This window comes from Anomaloglossus baeobatrachus, chromosome 4 (assembly GCF_048569485.1).
Source record: "Anomaloglossus baeobatrachus isolate aAnoBae1 chromosome 4, aAnoBae1.hap1, whole genome shotgun sequence".
Taxonomy (NCBI): Eukaryota; Metazoa; Chordata; class Amphibia; order Anura; family Aromobatidae; genus Anomaloglossus; species Anomaloglossus baeobatrachus.
In genome coordinates, this window is record NC_134356.1 from 121641055 (window position 1) to 121664192 (window position 23138).

The 23138-nt window shown below is 49.0% G+C and overlaps 1 protein-coding gene across 1 annotated transcript in view; it reads right to left on the minus strand.

Annotated features, from left to right (window-relative positions):
- The window catches only part of NSD1 (nuclear receptor binding SET domain protein 1), a 284356-nt gene that overhangs the window by 40852 nt on the left and 220366 nt on the right, over window positions 1-23138 (minus strand). The window contains 3 exon segments of the mRNA XM_075344528.1: window positions 7384-7525; window positions 18000-18116; window positions 18938-19207. Of these exon segments, the coding sequence (XP_075200643.1) occupies window positions 7384-7525; window positions 18000-18116; window positions 18938-19207 (529 nt within the window).

Consider the following 23138-nt stretch of genomic DNA (forward strand, 5'->3'; position numbering starts at 1 on the left):
ATATACCGCTCCCCAGCCGGATAGACTGGCATCCGTGGTGAGAATCACCCAGGACGTGGCCAGGAAGGAGCGTCCCCGAGACCGAGAGAGGGGCCGAAGCCACCACTGAAGGGAGCCCCTGGTCTGTGGCGACAGAGCCACTAACCTGTGCAAGGAGGAAGTCCGCTTGTCCCAACAGCGGAGAATGTCCAGCTGCAGAGGACGCAGATGGAACTGGGCAAAGGGAACCGCCTCCATTGACGCCACCATCTGACCCAGCACCTGCATTAGGTGCCTGATGGAATGACGGCGGGGCCTCAGCAAAGAGCGCACCGCCAGATGGAGGGACTGCTGTTTGACTAAGGGCAGCTTCACAAGTGCCGGCAGAGTCTCGAATTGCATCCCTAGGTACGTGAGCTTCTGGGTCGGAGTCAGAGAGGATTTGGGCAGATTGACAAGCCACCCGAATTGGACTAGAGTGGCGAGAGTGAGCGAGACACTCCGCTGACAGTCTGCACTGGATGAAGCCTTGACTAGAAGGTCGTCCAGGTAAGGAATCACTGCCAACCCCTGGAGGTGCAGAACCGCAACCACTGCTGCCATGACCTTGGTGAATACTCGAGGAGCCGTGGCTAACCCGAAGGGGAGAGCCACGAATTGGAAATGTTCCTCTCCGATTGCAAAACGTAGCCAACTCTGGTGTGAAACTGCAATTGGCACATGCAGATAGGCATCTCTGATGTCGATGGATGCCAGGAAAACAGCCTTGGGTCATTGAGGCAATGACTGATCGCAGAGACTCCATGCGAAAATGCCGCACCTGAACATGCTTGTTGAGAAGCTTGAGATCCAGGATGGGCCGGAAGGAACCGTCCTTTTTGGGAACTAGGAAGAGATTTGAGTAGAAACCTCTGAACCTTTCCCGGGCGGGAACCGGTACAATTACTCCGTTGGCCTGCAAGGATGCCACGGCCTGAGAGAAGGCGGCGGCCTTGGAGCAGGGGGGAGTGGACAGAAAAAATCTGTTTGGCGGGCTGGAAGAGAATTCTATCCTGTAGCCGTGGGAGATGATATCCCGCACCCACTGATCGGAGACGTGTTGAAACCACACGTCGCCAAAGTGGGAGAGCCTGCCACCGACCAAGGACGTTGCTGGCGCGGCCAGATAGTCAAGAGGAGGCTGCCTTAGTGGCAGCAGCTCCTGCGGTCTTTTGAGGACGCGGCTTCGTGCGCCAGTTGGGTTTTTGGTCCTTGGCTGAGTTAGTGGACGAGGTCGAGGGCTTAGAGGACGACCAGTTGGAGGAACGAAAGGAACGAAACCTCGACTGGTTCCTGCCCTGGACAGGTTTCCTGGTTTTAGTTTGTGGCATGGAAGTACTCTTCCCGCCAGTAGCTTCCTTAATAATTTCATCCAGTTGTTCACCGAACAGCCTGGACCCAGCAAAAGGGAGCCCAGCAAGGTAATTCTTTGAAGAAGCGTCTGCCTTCCACTCTCGAAGCCACAAGATCCTGCGGATAGCGAGGGAATTAGCCGAAGCCACCGCAGTGCGGTGAGAAGCTTCCAGCATGGCAGACATGGCATAGGATGAAAAAGCTGAAGCTTGAGAAGTTAAGGCAACCATTTCGGGCATAGATACCCTGGTGAGGGAATGCATCTCCTCTAGAGAAGCAGAGATGGCTTTGAGAGCCCACACTGCTGCAAAAGATGGGGAGAACGAGGCCCCTGCCGCCTCATATATAGATTTGGCCAGAAGGTCAACCTGGCGGTCAGTGGAATCTTTAAGAGAGGTGCCATCAGCCACTGATACAACTGTCCGGGCTGAGAGTCTAGACACCGGAGGGTCTACCTTTGGTGAATGAGCCCACTCCTTGACCACCTCAGGTGGAAAGGGAAACGGTCATCAGAACCACGCTTTGGAAAGCGTTTGTCAGGACAGGCCCTAGGCTTGGTCACAGTAGCCTGAAAACTGGAGTGGTTAAAGAAAACACTCCTTGTCCTCATAGGCAAGGTAAACTGGTGCTTTTCTGCCAGAGAGGGTTGTTCCTCTGATACTGGCGGATTGAGGTCCAGTACAGAATTAATGGACGCAATCAAATCACTAACATCTGAGTCACTTTCGGACAGATCAATGGGGCACATGGAGGCCGCCTCCGAGCCCCCAGTAACGGCATCCTCCTCGTCCTGCGAGTCAGCTCTTGAATCAGAGCCGCGGGACGAGGAAGGAGAGGAAGCCCTGCGTCTCCTCTTAGGAGGACGGGGTCTGGGACCAGATGATGAATCCTCTGTGAGCTCCGCTGAGAGAGCCCTAGCAGCAGAGGTGCCCTGTGAAGGGGGCTGATGCATGTTCAGCAAAGTCCAGGACAGCTGTCCCATGGAGTCGGCAAAAGACTGGGAGATAGACCTAGAGAAGGATTCTACCCAAGTCGGGGGTTCAGCCACCGGAGCCGGAGCAGCCGGAGGGACCACTGTGGGTGCGATTCCAGGCTGAGGCATTGTCAGGTTAGAGCAGGCATCACAATGTGGATATGTGCTCGGTTCAGGCAGCACGAGCTTACATGCAGTGCATATTGCGTACAGCCTTGCAGCCTTGCTCCTTGTGTGAGACATGCTGCTGAAGTGGGGGCTCTGAGCCAGAATGACCCCCAGAGAATATATAAACAGGTCGTCCACAACCAGAGGTTGTGGCTTACCAGACAGTTTGTGTGCCCTCCAGATCCCACAGCCCGGACCCCCAGACAGATTAGCAGGGATGCTGCAGCCAGCGCCGATCGCTGAGAGAACGCTGATAAAATGGCGCCGGAGCGAGGAGAGGCGGCGGGACCTACTCTGAGAGCGGGATCTGGAGGGCCAAGGAGATTTACAGGGGAGGGGACATTTACTCAGAGAGGAGTGTCCCTCCCCTGTGCCGAACGGCCGCTGGGCGGAGCCGCACTGTCCCTCTGCATGATTGACATGCAAGGGCAGTGAAATCGAAACTAGGCCTCAGGCGAAGCCGGGGCCTAAATTTAATCGATGCGGCCGGTGCGCAGGCTCCATCGGCACGGTTCTCAGGTGACAACCAGAGAACCGGCCGGAAATGTCAGAACAGTTACACAGCACACTCTCCCCAACAATAAAGTACAAGGGACCCCCCGAACATAAACGTCTCAGATACTTAGCTTGTGAGACGCAGGGTTTCAAGTCCCTGGGGATGGTGCTCCGTCCAGCAGGATCCTGAAGGGCTGTGGATGGAGACCGGCCTCCTGCAAAGCAGGGAGAACCGTGCTGGCTCCCACTTCAAGCCAGAGCCTGAGGGATGGTGAAGGAGCGCGGCATGTAAGGCTCCAGCCTTGGAATCAACCTTAACAGCACCGCCGACACAGTGGGGTGAGAAGGGACATGCCAGGAGTCCAGGCTTGGACCCGCTTTTCTTCAAAAAAACTTTCCAAAAATGAAAAATCAGATGAGAATGCATGTGTGGATGTGTGCCTCCTGAACACAAAGCAATGAACTGGCTAGATTTGGTTATCCAGGGGGTGTATATGCTCAGAGGGAGGAGCTACACTTTTTTAGTGTAGAACTTTGTGTGTCCTCCGGAGGCAGAAGCTATACACCCAATGTCTGGGTCTCCCATAGGAACGATAAAGAAATAGTTTTTTTGCAACTTTGTTTTTGTAAATCGGGTCAATCTGGTCATGGCGATATCGAATATGTGGGCTTTTTAGTTTTATACAAAGACATGTATTTATTGGTATAATTTTACTATTTACATTTTTTTTTATATATATTTATTTACCGTATTTTTTGGACCATAAGACGCACTTTTTTTCCCCCAAATGTTGGGGGAAGTTGGCGGTGCGTCTTATGGTCTGACTATAGGGCTGCGGCTGGGAATGAGGGTGCTGCGGGTCATCGGGGGCATGAGCAGGCAGCAGCAGCGCCTGCCGTGACCACGTGGGCCCGCTCATTACATATGCATGCCCATCCTCCCGCCCATCTCTCAGCGCTGAAGCCGGCACTGACAGGTGGGCGGGAGGACGAGCGGGGACGCGCGCATAGCAAAGAGCCGGCCGCATGATCACCCCTGGCAATTACAGCCTGGAGTGATCATGTGCGGCTGTATTCACTGCCCCCCGCACGTCATTACCAGCGCGGGGTGCAGTGAATCAGTACACTCACCCGTCCCCGTGTGTGGAGCCGCCCCCCTGCTGCACGCGATGTCTTCCTGTCTGTGCCAGTCAGCTGATCTGTGCTGAGCTGGTCAGCTGATCGGCACAGACAGGAAGACATCGCGATGCAGCAGGGGAACGGCTCCACACACAGGTCAGTGGCGCAGAGAGGAAGATGATCGGTGCTGGAGGGAGTGAGGAAAAGGTGAGTATAAACGTTTATTTTTTTTCTCTGTGCTATAGGATACAGGCCATATACCAGGATGGTATATGAGCACGATGAGGCATATAGCAGGATGGGAGTATATGAGCAGGCAGGATGGGGGTATATGAACAGGATGAGGGGTATATGAACAGGATGGGGGGTATGTGAACAGGATGGGGGGTATGTGAACAGGATGGGGGGTATATGAACAGGATGGGGGTATATGAACAGGATGGGGGTATATGAACAGGATGGGGGTATATGAACAGGATGGGGGTATATGAACAGGATGGGAGTATATGAACAGAATGGGAGTATATGAGCAGGCAGGATGGGGGTATATGAACAGGATGGGAGTATATGAGCAGGCAGGACGGGGGTATATGAACAGGATGGGGGTATATGAACAGGATGGGAGTATATGAGCAGGCAGGATGGGGGTATATGAACAGGATGGGGGTATATGAACAGGATGGGAGTATATGAGCAGGCAGGATGGGGGTATATGAACAGGATGGGGGTATATGAACAGGATGGGGGTATATGAACAGGATGGGGGTATATGAACAGGATGGATGGGGGAATATGAGCAGGATGGATGGGGGGTATACAATAGGATGGGGGTATATCAATAGGATCGGGGTATATGAACAGGATGGGAGTATATGAGCAGGATGGGGGAATATGAGCAGGATGCTGGTATAGGAGCAGGATGGGGGTTTATAGCAGGATCATATACAAGGCAGGAGGATCATTACCAGGATGGGGTACCTTAGTAGAGAATTTGGGGACATTACCCCCATAACAGTGTCAGCAGCAGATCCTCGCCCCATAACAGTGTGTCATGACCACATTTTTTGCTTAGGGTACTTTCACACTTGCGTTATTTTCCTTCCGTTACAATCCGCCCTTTTGGGAAACAGCGGAATCCGTTAACGGATTCCGCTGTTTCCCATAGACTTGTATGGTTGACGGATTGTACCAAAAGGAGCTGCGTTGCTTCCGCTGGGCGACGCTCCGTTGCTTCCGCCCAGCGGGAGGAACGCAGCATGTAACGTTATTTTGAGCAGCGGAATCCTCTGGATTTCACTGCGCATGCTCTTTTTTTTTTTTTTTTTTTTTTTTAAATCAAACTTTATTTTGGCTCGCGGTGGCCGAACGTTCAGCTGAGCGCCCGGCCGTCGGCAAGCGACAGCGCTCAGCTGAATGACCGGCCACCAGCATGCCCGGCCGCCGGCAAGTCACAGCGCTCAGCTGAGCGCCCGCCCGCCGGCATGCCCGGGCGCCGGCAAGTGACAGCGATCAGCTGATCACCCGGCGGCCGGCTGCAGGGAGCGATCAGCTGATCACCCGGCGGCCGGGAGCGATCAGCTGATCACCCGGCAGCCGGCTGCAGGGAGCGATCAGCTGATCACCCGGCGGCCGGCTGCAGGGAGCGATCAGCTGATCACCCGGCGGCCGGGAGCGATCAGCTGATCACCCGGCAGCCGGCTGCAGGGAGCGATCAGCTGATCACCCGGCGGCCGGCTGCAGGGAGCGATCAGCTGATCACCCGGCGGCCGGCTGCAGGGAGCGATCAGCTGATCACCCGGCGGCCGGCTGCAGGGAGCGATCAGCTGATCACCCGGCGGCCGGCTGCAGGGAGCGATCAGCTGATCACCCGGCGGCCGGGAGCGATCAGCTGATCACCCGGCGGCCGGGAGCGATCAGCTGATCACCCGGCGGCCGGGAGCGATCAGCTGATCACCCGGCAGCCGGCTGCAGGGAGCGATCAGCTGATCACCCGGCAGCCGGGAGCGATCAGCTGATCACCCGGCGGCCGGGAGCGATCAGCTGATCACCCGGCGGCCGGCTACTGGGAGCAATCAGCTGATCACCCAGCGGCCGGCTGCAGGGAACGATCAGCTGATCGTTCACTATAGTCTGCCGCTGGTAAAACCGGGAAAAAAAAAAAAAAAAAATCAAAACGAATTGCGTTGTTTTGCAGCATCCGTTGCATCCGTTGTGTCACTATATGCAACACATCCGTTGCATCCGTTACACAACGCAATGCAACGGATACCGTTCAACGCAAGTGTGAAAGTAGCCTTAAAGTTTTATTTTCCCATTTTCCTCCTCTAAAACCAGGGTGCGTCTTATAGTCCGGTGCGTCTTATAGTCCGAAAAATACGGTAGTTCCTCTTTGGGTCTAACTTTTACAACTCTCATCACTGGTGTTCATGCATTGAAAATGCTTTACACCTGTCAGTGCTACATTGACAAAACGCCTTTTCGACCATGCTCCTTTGCATGGTACAAAGGGTCACCGGAGCTGACAAACTCGGAGGTCAATGTTTGAACTCCAGTTGCCATGGTCAGTCCATGATTTAAAAATCACAGGAATGCTGATTGGGTGGGACAGGAAGCCCCCTCCCACTTCTAAATGCTGAAATCGCTGTTGATTGTGGCATTTACAGGAGTTAAACAGCAGGGGGCAGCAAGGGCACGCCTCTAATTGAAACAGCCAGAGCTCAATTATAACAGCTGAGCCCCCGGCAGCAATCGTTCGTGGCACAGCTTGTGGGACTGGATTATCGCCATGATGTAACTATATTTGTCAGAACCCCTTCCCGATGATGATGTATAGTTATGTCAAATATACTTTAGAGGTTAAAGGCAATTGGTCACGTGATTCAGGCTGCCCACACCATGCATGGCGGCACTTTAGTAGCTCTGAAGGCTTTACTCTGAAACCTGCTACAGTCTGATGAGACACAGTCCCTCGTCAGCCATTCAAAGTAGGTTTTATCTGAAATGCGGGAGCAAAAATCACATGACAGGTCCCTTTAAACCTAAGATTTGCAAACTGATTACCGTAGATGCCTTTACCAACCATGTTTGTTACTGGATCTCTTATTAACAGTACCTGACATTTCAAACTCACTATAGGCACACATTCTACACAAACCTTTATAACTGGTCTCAAAATATCTATAACTGGCATTTTGTCAGTTAAATTGAACACAAAAAAGGAATAGAAGCAATAGGCAAGTTATAACTTTTTTCCTCACCAGCTTTGATATCACACAGGGCAAAAAGACCCACTCGGGTGTCACCGTTCACAGTCCATTTCTGAGTTTCGCAGTTTGGCTGGCAGCAGTGGTTCATAAAGCGTGCAAAATTTCCCTTTGGCCCAGCATCAATCACACGATCCTATGAAGAAGATTGACAAAGTTATGAGCTCAAGGACCAGGAAACTAGCTTAGAAAAAACAAAGATTGCACCTCAAGCTGTTTAACATTCTGTCAGAACCTGGCCCTTTCACATTGTGTCCCTTTATATTACGGTGTAAAAAAGGCAGTGATTCACTCCATAATCGTGGTATTGGGCTCTCACTGTAGGAGTTCAATCGCCTATTCACAAAGGTATTGCAGAGTGAATTTGAGCGCCGTCAGTGTTTGCAGAAGCTCAACTCCTTAAATGCTACAGTCAATTGCAACTGCTGAATCTAAAGAGTGCGACAGAAGGAGATGGCTCCCTCTGTCACTCCACTAGTTCCTCAGAGAGCCGACTGTTGCTATGGCAACCAAAAATCTAACACTAGCCTCCAATCAATCATATCAAAGCTTACCATGTTAAAAAGGGATAGAATAAATTCAGAACAAAATATTACACAAGGACACAGGGTGAATCTTCATTTTGTGTTTTTCCTTCAAACTATCAAAGATGCCAAATCTTGATTTTTTTGCAGAATCAGTTGTAATTTTAAATGACACCACTTATTTAAAGAAGCCCTCCCATGAAGTTTTATTCTAAAGGGAATCGGTTAGCAGGTTTTTGCTATGTAAGCTGAAGAACACATGCTGCAAGGGTTAAAACATAGAATTCAAGGATGCCTTTCTTGTCAAGGTCAAATCTGTTTATTTGCAATGTTTGTTTAAGAAGCAGGACTTGTCATTGCTTAGACTACTCTGACATCTCACTGTCAATGTACAAGCTCTAGAGAGCCTGGTGTGAGCTGACAGGACTCAGCTCTAAAAGTGCAATTCCACAATGTCTTTTGGGGCTTTATTTACTATGTTCAATACATGGTAAAAGTGACTTGGCAATACGATTCCTTAGGTCAGTATGTGTAAGACACCAAACATATGGGGGCCTTTTTTTTGGGGGGGGGGTGGATATGTTAGCCTTTATTGCAATATGTTGCAGCAACCAAAAACATCTGATTAATACATTTTATATTTTGAAATATAGGACATTTCTGACCACAATACAAACTATATATTTTTAATTGTGTTATTTTTAATGAGGCAAAAGAGGGTGAATTAAACTTGTTTTTTTAACTGTATTTTGACTCTTTCAGGGACTTGATGCTGCGATTGTCCGATCTCTTGTGCTGTGCAGAGCAGTGGATCGGCATTGCTCTGTATAGCAGAAATCATGATCTATGAATGCCGGCTCGCAGTCAGCGTTCACAGGAGATGCGCGATGACCGACATAGGGAACATCAGATGACTCCTGGCTGTCATAACCGATCAGTGCCCTGCGATCACATGACTAGCACACAGATGGGCGGGATCAAAGATGCTCTTCTCATCAGCGTGTCAGTGATTGACAGTGGCATTTAACTGGTTAAAAGCAGTGTGTGGACAGGAGATGCACTCTGATGGCTAATTAAATCAGCTGTCAAGTGCTGTGAAAGATTCAGGCTCAGCGTGTGTGCCCGCATCAAAAGCAGGGTCACGACCGATTATGTAAAAATACGTCATTGGTCACAAAAGAGTTTATATATTTACTTACCTCAGATTTCACCATGATACAGTGCAGTTTTGCTCTTCTCAGTGATGCCACTGCTCTGCCTGACCTAGGAGTAGCTTTTACAATGTAGGACTATGGAATTTCAAAACAAGGCTCCATAGGTTTTTTTTGTAAGAGACTTCCAGCTCATGCATTGAGCATAGAATTAGCTGGACAGTCTGAGTGGCAGTGAGGTCACTAAGGAGAGCAGAGTGGCGTTGGAGCCGTAAAAGGGAGAGTGAGGGACAGAGAGTGAGGGACAGAGAGTGAGGGACAGAGAGTGAGGGACAGAGAGTGAGGGACAGAGAGTGAGGGACAGAGAGTGAGGGACAGAGAGTGAGGGACAGAGAGTGAGGGACAGAGAGTGAGGGACAGAGAGTGAGGGACAGAGAGTGAGGGACAGAGAGTGAGGGACAGAGAGTGAGGGACAGAGAGTGAGGGACAGAGAGTGAGGGACAGAGAGTGAGGGACAGAGAGTGAGGGACAGAGAGTGAGGGACAGAGGCACAGAGAGAGAGAGAGTGAGGGACAGAGGCACAGAGAGAGAGAGTGTGAGAGAGAGAGAGAGTGTGAATCAGAGAGAGAGAGAGAGAGAGAGAGAGAGAGAGAGAGAGAGAGAGAGAGAGAGAGAGACACACAGACAGAGAGACTCGAGAGATCTGGGGATATACCATATGACATTTTTATCGCCGTGTTCAGAAATGCCCGATCAAAATATAAAATCAATTCATCTGATTGGATTTTTTTTGCCGCTATGCCATTTGCCAAACGCCAAAATTAAGTTTTTTGGTTGCTGCATGTTTTGCGCAAAGAGCAATAAAAGGCGATTAAAACATAGCATCTGCGCGGAAATTGTACCATTTAAAAATGTCAGCATGAGATGCAAAAAATAAGCCATCACTGAGCTCCAGATCCCAAAAATTGAGAACGCTATGGGTTTTGGAAAATGGCGCAAAACGTGCGCCACTTTTTTTGGAAACACTTGTGATTTTTTTTCAACCCCTTAGATACAAGTAAACCTATACATGTTTGTGGCTACAAACTCGCACTGACGTCAGGAATCACATCAGTTTTACCATATAGTGAACATGGTGAATAAAATATCTCAAAAGCTATTGTGAGATCGCACTCTGGTTTGCAGTTATTCCACACTTGAAATTTTTTTTTATTTGACACCATAATCAAATCCGGTGAAACACTTCTGGAGCTATAGTATAGGGCATGTACGCCATCTTGGATGTAGTACTTGTCTACAACAGGTAAATGTATTATTAGGTAGTTATGATGACATCACAGGGCACATGACTTCAGATGACATCACAATGGGTATAGAATGTACAAAGCTTTGCACCAGAACCATCTTGTGCCACTAGGACCTGACAGCGGAAGGAGACGAGTGCAGGTAGGTGGCAGCTAAAACCTTCTGTAATCAGTTGTTATTGCTGTGGGAAGTAAAAGCCCCTACAGGACACATGCGCTATTATAAGGGCTGTAATACGATAATACGAGGGTGACTATGTAATAGAGCATTGTGGGATCTTGCAGAACATGAGCTAGTAAATAAATATATATATATATATATATATATATATATATATATATATATACATACATATATATATATATACATACATATATATATATATACATATATATACATATATATATATATATATATATATATATATATATATATATATATATATATATATATATACACACACATATACATACATACATACATATATATGTACGTACATACATACATATATATGTATATATATACACACATTATATATATATATACATGCATACATACATACATACATACATACATATATATATATAATATAAAATTATACACACAGACACGGGTGGAGACAACTCCACGCAGCTCCATTTTTGAGTAGTTTTGCCATTTTAGGTGGACAAATAAAAGAGAACAAAAGAAGAAAATCAGGTTTTTATCAGTCGCACCAATGATAACTTCTCAGGTATTCTGAATACCTGAGAAGTGATCATTGGCGCGGCTGATAAAAACCCGATTTTCTTCTATTGCTCTCTGTTATCTGCCGTTTGGGTTGCTGCTGCCGTGATCCCAGTTTTCCATGCCTCTATAGTAGATGTGACTTTCACAACTTCATTTGGTGAGTATTACTGCTCCCTGTCTTTACCCCCTGTGTTATTGGGGTAAAACCCTATTGCGCTTCTTTTCCACAGCTCTCTACTCATCAGGTGGACAAATAAAAGCATTTTGGAACAGAAATCGAGTTGCAAATGCTATTAGTCTCTGGTGTCAGCTCTTTTGTTCCTGTGGAATCACGGGGTGGCCTGGGAGTTGTCATTTACTGTGATCACGAGCCCCAATATGGAGTCCTGAGTTTTCCTTTAATACAAAGGAAACTAGATAATATGGATTAAAATAGAAGGGTTCCTTTAACCCCTTCAGCCCCCGGGCACTTTCCGTTTTTGTTTTTTGCTCACCTTCTTCCGAGAGGCGTAACTTTTTTATTTTTCCATCAATCTTGCCATATGAGGGCTTGTTTTTTGCGGGACGAGTTGTACTTTTAAATGAAACCATAACTTTTACCATATAGTGTACTGGAAAATGGCAAATAAATTCCAAGTGCGGAAAAATTGCAAAAAAAGTGTGATCGTACAATAGTTTTTGGGATATTTTGTTCACTGTGTTCACTATATGGTAAAACTGAGGTATCTATGTGATGCCTCAGGTCGGTGCGAGTTTGTAGACACCTAACATGTATAGGTTTACTTGTATCTAAGGGGTTAAAAAAAATTCACAAGTTTGTCCAATAAAAGTGGCGTACGTTTTGCGCCATTTTCCGAAAAACGTAGCGTTCTCATTTTTCGGGATCTATGGCTCAGTGATGGCTTATTTTTTGCATCTCGAGCTAACATTTTTAATGGTACCATTTTTGCGCAGATGCTACGTTTTGATCGCCTGTTATTGCATTTTGCGTAAAACATGCGGCGACCAAAAAACGTAATTTTGGCGTTTGGAATTATTTTGCCACTACGCAGTTTACTGATCAGATTCATTGATTTTATATTTTAAGAGATCGGGCATTTCTGAACGTGGCGATCCAAATGTGTGTGTATTTTTTATTTTTTTAACCCTTTAATTTTCAATGGGGTGAAAGGGGGGTGATTTGAACTTTTAGGTTTTTTTTAAATTTTTTTTTTTAATTTTACTAGTCCCCCTAGGGGGCTATAGCGATCAGCAATCCGATCGCTTTGCTACAGAGCTGAGAACTGCAGATTTGCTGCTTCACTTTCAATGCCGGCTGAATTCCGGCATTGAGAGGAAGTGAGTCATGTTAGCTACAGGCGTCATCACATGACCCTGTGCTACCATGGCAACCGCCGAAAGTCACGTGATCATGTCATGTGACTTCCGGTGGAGGGGTAAGTGACTCATGGCGGCGCCCATATACATATCTCTGCCAGATTTTGGCAGCGAAATGTAAGGGGTTAATGGCCGCGGGTGGAAGCGATTCCACCCGCGGCTAGCAGGCACACATGTCAGCTGTTGATAACAGCCGATATGTGCGCGGATCTCAACCGCCTGCCGGCGGCAGGGGGTGGGGCTTACCGGCACACGATCCATGACGTACCCAGTACGTCATGGGTCGTTAAGGGGTTAAATGTGCGTCTCATGATTTTAAAATGAGGCAGGGGTTTTACCCATTTATTAAATTAACTCCTTCCTTGATGTTGTAAACTTGATCCATAACAGCAGTGACCGTTCTGATGACATCACAGGTCACATGACATCACCAACATTCCACATCATCACAATTACAATAGAATGTACAAAGAACTCTTTTTGTGTTTTTAGACCCCGACAGCACGAAGGTGACAAGTCCAGGTAAGTATCTCATCTCTCAGTTTCGAGGGCTTATTCACGCATTACATAGCTGGGGGACAGGGTGGGCAGCTGGGACCCGGCACGGCCAAAAGACAGGGTGGGCAGCTGGGACCCGGCACGGCCAAAAGACAGGGTGGGCAGCTGGGACCCGGCACGGCCAAAAGACAGGGTTGGCAGCTGGGACCCGGCACGGCCAAAAGACAGGGTGGGCAGCTGGGACCCGGCACGGCCAAAAGACAGGGTGGGCAGCTGGGACCCGGCACGGCCAAAAGACTGGTTGGGCAGCTGGGACCCGGCACGGCCAAAAGACTGGTTGGGCAGCTGGGACCCGACACGGCCAAAAGACTGGTTGGGCAGCTGGGACCCGGCACGGCCAAAAGACTGGTTGGGCAGCTGGGACCCGGCACGGCCAAAAGACTGGTTGGGCAGCTGGGACCCGGCACGGCCAAAAGACTGGTTGGGCAGCTGGGACCCGGCACGGCCAAAAGACTGGTTGGGCAGCTGGGACCCGGCACGGCCAAAAGACTGGTTGGGCAGCTGGGACCCGGCACGGCCAAAAGACTGGTTGGGCAGCTGGGACCCGGCACGGCCAAAAGACTGGTTGGGCAGCTGGGACCCGGCACGGCCAAAAGACTGGTTGGGCAGCTGGGACCCGGCACGGCCAAAAGACTGGTTGGGCAGCTGGGACCCGGCACGGCCAAAAGACTGGTTGGGCAGCTGGGACCCGGCACGGCCAAAAGACTGGTTGGGCAGCTGGGACCCGGCACGGCCAAAAGACTGGTTGGGCAGCTGGGACCCGGCACGGCCAAAAGACTGGTTGGGCAGCTGGGACCCGGCACGGCCAAAAGACTGGTTGGGCAGCTGGGACCCGGCACGGCCAAAAGACTGGTTGGGCAGCTGGGACCCGGCACGGCCAAAAGACTGGTTGGGCAGCTGGGACCCGGCACGGCCAAAAGACTGGTTGGGCAGCTGGGACCCGGCACGGCCAAAAGACTGGTTGGGCAGCTGGGACCCGGCACGGCCAAAAGACTGGTTGGGCAGCTGGGACCCGGCACGGCCAAAAGACTGGTTGGGCAGCTGGGACCCGGCACGGCCAAAAGACTGGTTGGGCAGCTGGGACCCGGCACGGCCAAAAGACTGGTTGGGCAGCTGGGACCCGGCACGGCCAAAGACCGGGTGGGCAGCTGGGACCCGGCACGGCCAAAGACAGGGTGGGCAGCTGGGACCCGGCACGGCCAAAGACAGGGTGGGCAGCTGGGACCCGGCACGGCCAAAGACAGGGTGGGCAGCTGGGACCCGGCACGGCCAAAGACAGGGTGGGCAGCTGGGACCCGGCACGGCCAAAGACAGGGTGGGCAGCTGGGACCCGGCACGGCCAAAGACAGGGTGGGCAGCTGGGACCCGGCACGGCCAAAGACAGGGTGGGCAGCTGGGACCCGGCACGGCCAAAGACAGGGTGGGCAGCTGGGACCCGGCACGGCCAAAGACAGGGTGGGCAGCTGGGACCCGGCACGGCCAAAGACAGGGTGGGCAGCTGGGACGCGGCACGGCCAAAGACAGGGTGGGAAGCTGGGACCCGGCACGGCCAAAGACAGGGTGGGCAGCTGGGACCCGGCACGGCCAAAAACTGGGTGGGCAGCTGGGACCCGGCACGGCCAAAAACTGGGTGGGCAGCTGGGACCCGGCACGGCCAAAAACTGGGTGGGCAGCTGGGACCCGGCACGGCCAAAAACTGGGTGGGCAGCTGGGATCCGGCACGGCCAAAAACTCGTTGGGCAGCTGGGACCCGGCAGGGCCCAAAACTCGTTGGGCAGCTGGGACCCGGCAGGGCCCAAAACTCGTTGGGCAGCTGGGACCCGGCAGGGCCCAAAACTCGTTGGGCAGCTGGGACCCGGCAGGGCCCAAAACTCTTTGGGCAGCTGGGACCCGGCAGGGCCCAAAACTCGTTGGGCAGCTGGGACCCGGCAGTGACCCTATCATGTTCTGACAATGTCCGCCCCTGACATACAGTTATAAAGCAATATGCAGCAGGATAGACGAGATCCAGGGAAATATCCGATCGCCAGAAATGGGGTCAGGAAGGAATTTTTTTCCCCCCTGAGTTAGAACTCTCCGGGGGGTTTCTTTGCCTTCCTCTGGATCTTTGGGTCCGATGGCTTTTTATCAGGTCCGCAATGTCTGCAGCAAGTTCTGTGGTCTCCATCAGTGCGGGACCTAAGTCACTGTGATCCTTATGTAATTTAGTAAAGGGACGGTAATATTTTCATTACAATGTTGCTTATTGCTATTCAAATAAAATAAGAAAAAATTACACATATCATTTTGTTGTGTGCTTTGTCTGCACTTCACCCTACACACTAACAATCGCTCAATACTCAAGAACTAGAGCCAGGCATGGCTGCTGATCTGGCATCTAATATAAAAAAAAAGTGTGTCATCTGTAGGGGGTTACAAAGAAATCATGACGCCCCATAGCAGAAATTCTAGTTTATACATACATACATATGTATATTATATGTATATTCGTCTCATCACAGAAGAGCATCTCAACTTTATTGCAAAGTATTTTTTCCTCCAATTGAAACCTTTAGATTCCTCTTCTATTGCCCCCATAAAGAATGATTCCAACAAACGTGCCCCCACAAACACTCTAGGATACCCACACAGTGAACACATCCACACACCCAGTATCATGACCCTACTCTGTACACCCCTAATCTATCCAGCAAAGTATGGTGACCTCAACACAGAATGATCTCTCAACTGTGCCCCCAAATATCCCTCTATGCAGTATAATGGGCTTACATACAGAATAATGGCCCTCAAACAGTGTCAGTGTCACGCAACAAGCATGTTCAGACCAACCGAGGTCTGAAGCACACTAAAAAACACCACAGACAAGGGGGAACACAATAACCATGGTGGGCCCTGGCACTATTGAGGGTAGGTGGACGCCTTCTAACCTCACCCGAGTTGTGCCTACTCTCCTAAGGGTACTTTCACACATCCGGATTTTTGCTCTGCGGCACAATACGGCGTTCTGCAGAAAAACCGCAACCGGCTTTTGTAACGCCGATTGCGTTTTTTTTTGCATTGACTTACATTAGTGCCGCATTGTGCCGTAGGGGCTTGCGTTCGGTCCGGTTTTTGCCGCATGCGGCAGATTTAGCCGATGCGGCGGCCGGATCGAACGTACCCTGCAACGTTTTTTGCTCCGGCAAAAAACACCGCATCGCGCCGCATCCGGCCGCTGCGGCGCATTTTTCAATGCATCCCTATGGAGGCCGGATGCGGCGCGATGCGGAAAAAACCGCATCCGGTCGCCGCATGCGGTATTTTCCACTGCGCATGCTCAGTAGCATGCCGCAACCGGAAAAAACCGGACCGGCCGCATGTAAAAACTTATGCAAAGGATGCGGTGTTTTCACCGCATCCGTTGCATAGTTTTCACAGCCGGATTGAGCCGCAGGGCTCAAACCGGATGTGTGAAAGTAGCCTAACCAGTCCCTATACAGTCTCTGCAACTATCGCCGTGCAGCACCCTGGGTCCCTGAGAAGCCCTATAGAGGCCCTGACTAGTGAGATGCAAGTGAGGTTCACTAGACCCACTGCTGCACTAAAGAGACAAGAGGGTATAAGAAATATACAGGGGGTAAACAACCAAAAATGGAGCAGATAAGACTTCTGGACAATCCTTAGCAGCTTCCTTCCTCCAAGACAGCTTTCATACAAATAGTTTGTATAGTCAGCAAAGCTTGCTGGGATATCTGCCTATTTAAGCACAAGGGGCGGTGTCTACAAAGCAGGTGCAGTGGACCTCAAAAAATGGGTACAAAAAAAATCAAATGAGATGAAATTGCAAAGATATGCAATACAGCTGGGATTTTTCTTTTTTGCACGGTGAACTAATGTTTTTATTGATACCGTTTTGGGGTGCATCCGTTTTTAATGCATTTTTTGAGCAGTGATAAAAAAAACAAACACAAAACTAAAATTCTGGTCTTTAGCATGATATCTTTTTATAACTTCTAGCCTAAAGGCCCAGTCACACACAACGACTTACCAGCGATCCCTAAAACGATCCGATCTGATAGGGATCGCTGGTAAGTCGCTGGGAGGTCGCTGGTGAGATGTCACACAGTCAGACCTTACCAGCGATGCAGGAACAATACAGGTCGCAGTAGCGACTTGTATAACGATCTCAGCAGTCACTGTGACCCTGTCACACTGTCAAACACAGCGATGCGTCCTGCCCAGCAGGACATCGCCTTTGAAGAAAATGGCCTGGCCATTCTGCAACGACTAGCGATCTCACAGCAGGGGCCTGATCTCTGGTAGGGGTCACACATAACGAGATCGCTAACGGGATCGCTACTGCGTCACAGAAACCATGACTCAACAGCGATCTCGCTAGCGATCTCGTTATGTGTGACGGTACCTTTAGAGGGTTAATTAACAGGTTTTTTTTTTTCTTTTTTAAGGCCCCTAGCTGCCATGGTAATCCATGGCCATCCTGCAATAACTCCACAGGGGGCCATTAGGAATGGTGCACACAAGCACTGGCAATCGCACCATTTAAAAGTGGCAATCAGTAATTGACAGCTGTATTTAAACGGTTAAAGGAATGCAAATGGAAGAAGCTTATGGGTAAATGCCAGATGTATCATACTGTTGACACCTGCTACGTGTGGAGTGAATCCAGCTCCTGATCCTGTCTCACACACACACACACACACACACACACACACACACACACACACACACACACACACACACACCATTTGCAGTAAGGGGTTAAAAGTATAATTCTAGTTTAACTAAACAAGCAATGTTACAGTTCTTAGGCCTCTTGTCATCTACATATAAATGAGAATCTCTGCAAACACTATTGCTGGCTCCTCAGAATAGTTGATCAATATCATATACCCGGACATGCTTTTCAAATGTGGCTCACTATATAATAGTCTGAAAACTGGTAAATCAATAAGCAAAAACATATTACCTTATCAAGAGTAAGCATGTAGAAGTTTGTGATATCGTGCTCCTGTGCGTAGCGAATACGAGCACGACACTCTTCTTCATCAATCAATTCACCAACATACTCATTAACAAATTCACCCTACAAAGAGCACAGAAGAGAAGAAAAGATTACATTAATAACGGAAGAAATAACTGATCTTTTATGTATATAAAGAGTAACTGTCGTTTTTGTTTCATAAATCAATGGTACATGTGAAGATCAAAAACGAACATATCTTATCAGAGAAATGTGCCTCTTTCTGCTTAACTCATTTATTCTCAATTCACTAGTAAAATTTGTATTCAGGGAAGAGAGTTTGCCATTTTTGACAGTTGATGCTTTTAAAATTCTTCTGAAGGAACAGTTAGTTTCCATAGATCTTTATGAGCACCAACTGTCATCTCAGTAAAGAGAATCTCTATTTAAAAAAGGGACTGTCAGCAGGTTTGTGCAACGTAACATAAAAGACAACATGCTGCAAGAATTAAAACAGAAATTTCAGCCCTGCGTGTCATATGTCACAGTCTGCTTTTGTTTACCTGCAATGTTTAAGCCGATTATCATTAGTGGGTCTTAGCAGTGCTTGAGTTGTAGTCCAACTCCGCCCCCTTCTGTGATTAGCAGCTTGTGTCTATGGAAATGTGCACTTAAAGCCTGGAGTGAGCAGGGACAGCACTCAGGGCTCTGCAGCCAGTAATCTAAGTGATATATTGTTGGATTCAGGATCTCTTTTCCCCTATCATGCTGTTCTCAGATGAGATAACAAAAACCTGCTGACAGATTAACTTTAATAAACACATTTTACCTATGAATGGAGATTTTTAAGAATAGGAAAATAAAATGATCAGTTCAGGAGGAAAAAAAATAGCATATTTCTCTTGGTACGATACATGCAAAGAAAGGTAACTTACGACACGCACTTTTTTAATATCACTCTTACAACGTAACCCCCAGCCTCTGCTTAGAGTTCGGAAAATTTCCTCTTCTGGATATTCTCGTTGAGAGAATGCTTGATTCTGGCAGCTTTCACCCGCTGGGCACACAGAAGGATGGCATTCATACAGCAGCATACGATTAATGCACTCAGAGTCCTGACCACAAGGGTTATCATCTGAGGCCTTGCAGTTACAACGGGGAATTTCTGACAGATCAGCAGTTAAGATCTGAACCTTCCCGATGGGTTTGTTCACCTGTCAACAAAAGGGCACTTTATTATGCAATTCATAAAAACACAAATTACAAAAGTGAAATGGGTTGAATTAACGCAGGCTTGATTTGCTCAGTGAATATATCAATACATCTATAAATAGATACATGGTCCATATTAACCCCTTCACCACCAGCCCGTCTTCACATTAGTGACCAGGCCAAATTTTACAATTCTGAACCAGTGTCACTTTATAAAGGTAAAAACTATGGAACATGAACGGATCCCGGTGATTCTGAGAGTGTTTTCTTGTGACATATTGTACTTCATGTTCGTAGTAAACTTAGGTTGAAATTATTTGCATTTAAGAAAATATCAAAAATCTGAGAAAAGTGAAACTTTTACAATTTTTTGAATTTTAAATATTGATGCCCACACACCATCATTACTAGCACGTTAGAAGGGTTAAAAGTTTAATCAGCAATTTCCAAAATAATTTTAGTCTTCACATCACATTTGAAATAACTGAGGGTTCTATCCAAAAGTGACTATTTTCTATTTTGTAACTCCTCGAAGTACTCAAAACCACATTGAAGAAGTTCATTAACCCCTTAGGTACTTCACTGGCATTAAACCAATGTGGAAGGAATAGATGAAGATTTTACTTTTCCCTCCAAAAATATTACTTTAGTTCTAAATTTTAATTTTCCCTAGGGAAACAGGAGAAAATGGACCTTAGAATTTGTTGTGCAATTTCTCCCTAGAACACAGATACCCCAAATGTGGTGGAAAACTACTATTTGGGCGCACTATAAGGCTCAGAAGGTATGGCGCTATTTGAATTTTGGAGAGCAAACTTGGCTGGATTAGATAGTGAACGTCATGCCACATTGGAAGATCCCCTGACATGCAAAAACAGCAGACACCCCAACCAGTGAGGCCATTGTGGAAACTACACCTCTCAAGGAATTCATCTAGGAGTGTAGTGAGAAAGTTATTCCTCATGTGATTAAAGGAACTATAGGATATTGGATTGTGAAAATAAAAAAAAGGGAATTTTGTTTACTTACCGTAAATTCCTTTTCTTCTAGCTCCTATTGGGAGACCCAGAAAATTGGGGTGTATAGCTTCTGCCTCCGGAGGCCACACAAAGTATTACACTTTAAAAAGTGTAACCCCTCCCCTCTGCCTATACACCCTCCCGTGGACCACGGGCTCCTCAGTTTTGGTGCAAAAGCAGGAAGGAGAAAACTTATAAAATGGTCTAGGGTAAATTCAATCCGAAGGATGTTCGGAGAACTGAAGACCATGAACCAAGAAGGGAATTTTGTTACTTACCGTAAATTCCTTTTCTTCTAGCTCTTATTGGGAGACCCAGACGATTGGGTGTATAGCACTGCCTCCGGAGGCCACACAAAGCAATTACACTAAAAAGTGTAAGGCCCCTCCCCTTCTGGCTATACACCCCCAGTGGGATCACTGGCTCACCAGTTTTAGTGCAAAAGCAAGAAGGAGGAAAGCCAATAACTGGTTTAAACAAATTCACTCCGAGAAACATCGGAGAACTGAAAACCGTTCAACATGAACAACATGTGTACCCGCAAACAAACCAAAAATCCCGAAGGACAACAGGGCGGGTGCTGGGTCTCCCAATAAGAGCTAGAAGAAAAGGAATTTACGGTAAGTAACAAAATTCCCTTCTTCTTCGGCGCTCTATTGGGAGACCCAGACGATTGGGACGTCCAAAAGCTGTCCCTGGGTGGGTAAAGAAATACCTCATGTTAGAGCTGCAAGACAGCCCTCCCCTACGGGGAGGCCACTGCCGCCTGCAGGACTCTTCTACCTAGGCTGGCGTCCGCCGAGGCATAGGTATGCACCTGATAATGTTTGGTGAAAGTGTGCAGACTCGACCAGGTAGCTGCCTGGCACACCTGTTGAGCCGTAGCCTGGTGTCGCAATGCCCAGGACGCACCCACGGCTCTGGTAGAATGGGCCTTTAGCCCTGACGGAACCTGAAGCCCCGCAGAACGGTAGGCTTCAAGAATTGGTTCTTTGATCCATCGAGCCAGGGTGGCCTTAGAAGCCTGCGACCCCTTGCGCTTACCAGCGACAAGGACAAAGAGTGCATCCGAACGGCGCAGGGGCGCTGTGCGGGAAATGTAGATTCTGAGTGCTCTCACCAGATCTAACAAATGTAAATCCTTCTCATACCGATGAACTGCATGAGGACAAAACGAAGGCAAAGAGATATCCTGATTAAGATGAAAAGAGGATACCACCTTCGGGAGAAACTCCTGAATAAGGCGCAGCACTACCTTGTCCTGGTGGAAGACCAGGAAGGGAGCCTTGGATGACAGCGCTGCCAGCTCAGACACTCTCCGAAGAGACGTGATCGCTACCAGAAAAGCCACTTTCTGTGATAGCCTAGAAAGTGAAACCTCCCTCAGAGGCTCGAAGGGCGGCTTCTGGAGGGCAACTAGTACCCTTTTGAGATCCCATGGATCTAACGGTCGCTTGTACGGGGGTACGATATGACAAACCCCCTGCAGGAACGTGCGCACCTTGGAAAATCGTGCTAGACGCTTCTGAAAAAAGACAGATAGCGCCGAGACTTGCCCTTTAAGGGAGCCGAGCGACAAACCTTTTTCTAACCCAGATTGGAGGAAAGAAAGAAGGATAGGTAATGCAAATGGCCAGGGAGACACTCCCTGAGCAGAGCACCAGGATAAGAATATCCTCCACGTTCTGTGGTAGATCTTAGCAGACGTGGGCTTTCTAGCCTGTCTCATGGTGGCAACGACCCCTTGGGATAAGCCTGAAGACTCTAGGATCCAGGACTCAATGGCCACACAGTCAGGTTGAGGGCCGCAGAATTCCGATGGAAAAACGGCCCTTGGGACAGTAAGTCTGGTCGGTCTGGCAGCGCCCACGGTTGGCCGACCGTGAGATGCCACAGATCCGGATACCACGCCCTCCTCGGCCAGTCTGGAGCGACGAGTATGACGCGGCTGCAGTCGGATCTGATCTTGCGTAGCACTCTGGGCAAGAGTGCCAGAGGTGGAAACACATAAGGGAGCCGGAACTGCGACCAATCTTGCACTAGGGCGTCTGCTGCTAGAGCTCTTTGATCGCGAGACCGTGCCATGAAGGTTGGGACCTTGTTGTTGTGCCGAGACGCCATTAGATCGACGTCCGGCCTTCCCCATCGGCGACAGATTTCCTGAAACACGTCCGGGTGAAGGGACCATTCCCCTGCGTCCATGCCCTGGCGACTGAGGAAGTCTGCTTCCCAGTTTTCTACGCCGGGGATGTGAACTGCGGATATGGTGGAGGCCGTGGCTTCCACCCACATCATAATGCGCCGGACTTCCTGGAAGGCTTGCCGACTGCGAGTCCCGCCCTGGTGATTGATGTATGCCACCGCTGTGGAGTTGTCCGATTGAATTCGTATCTGCTTCCCTTCCAGCCACTGCTGGAAGGCTAGCAGGGCAAGAAACACCGCTCTGATTTCCAGAACATTGATCTGAAGGCTGGACTCCTGCTGAGTCCACGTACCCTGAGCCCTGTGGTGAAGAAACACTGCTCCCCACCCTGACAGACTCGCGTCTGTCGTGACCACCGCCCAGGACGGTGGTAGGAAGGATCTTCCCTGTGATAATGAGGTGGGAAGAAGCCACCACTGCAGAGAGTCCTTGGCCGTCTGGGAAAGGGAGACTTTCCTGTCCAGGGATTTTGACTTCCCGTCCCATTGGCGGAGAATGTCCCATTGAAGTGGACGCAGATGAAACTGCGCAAACGGAACCGCCTCCATTGCCGCCACCATCTTCCCGAGGAAGTGCATGAGGCGTCTTAAGGAGTGCGACTGACTCTGAAGGAGAGCCTGCACCCCCGTCTGTAGTGACCTCTGCTTGCTCAGCGGAAGCTTCACTATCGCTGAGAGGGTATGAAACTCCATGCCAAGATACGTTAGTGAT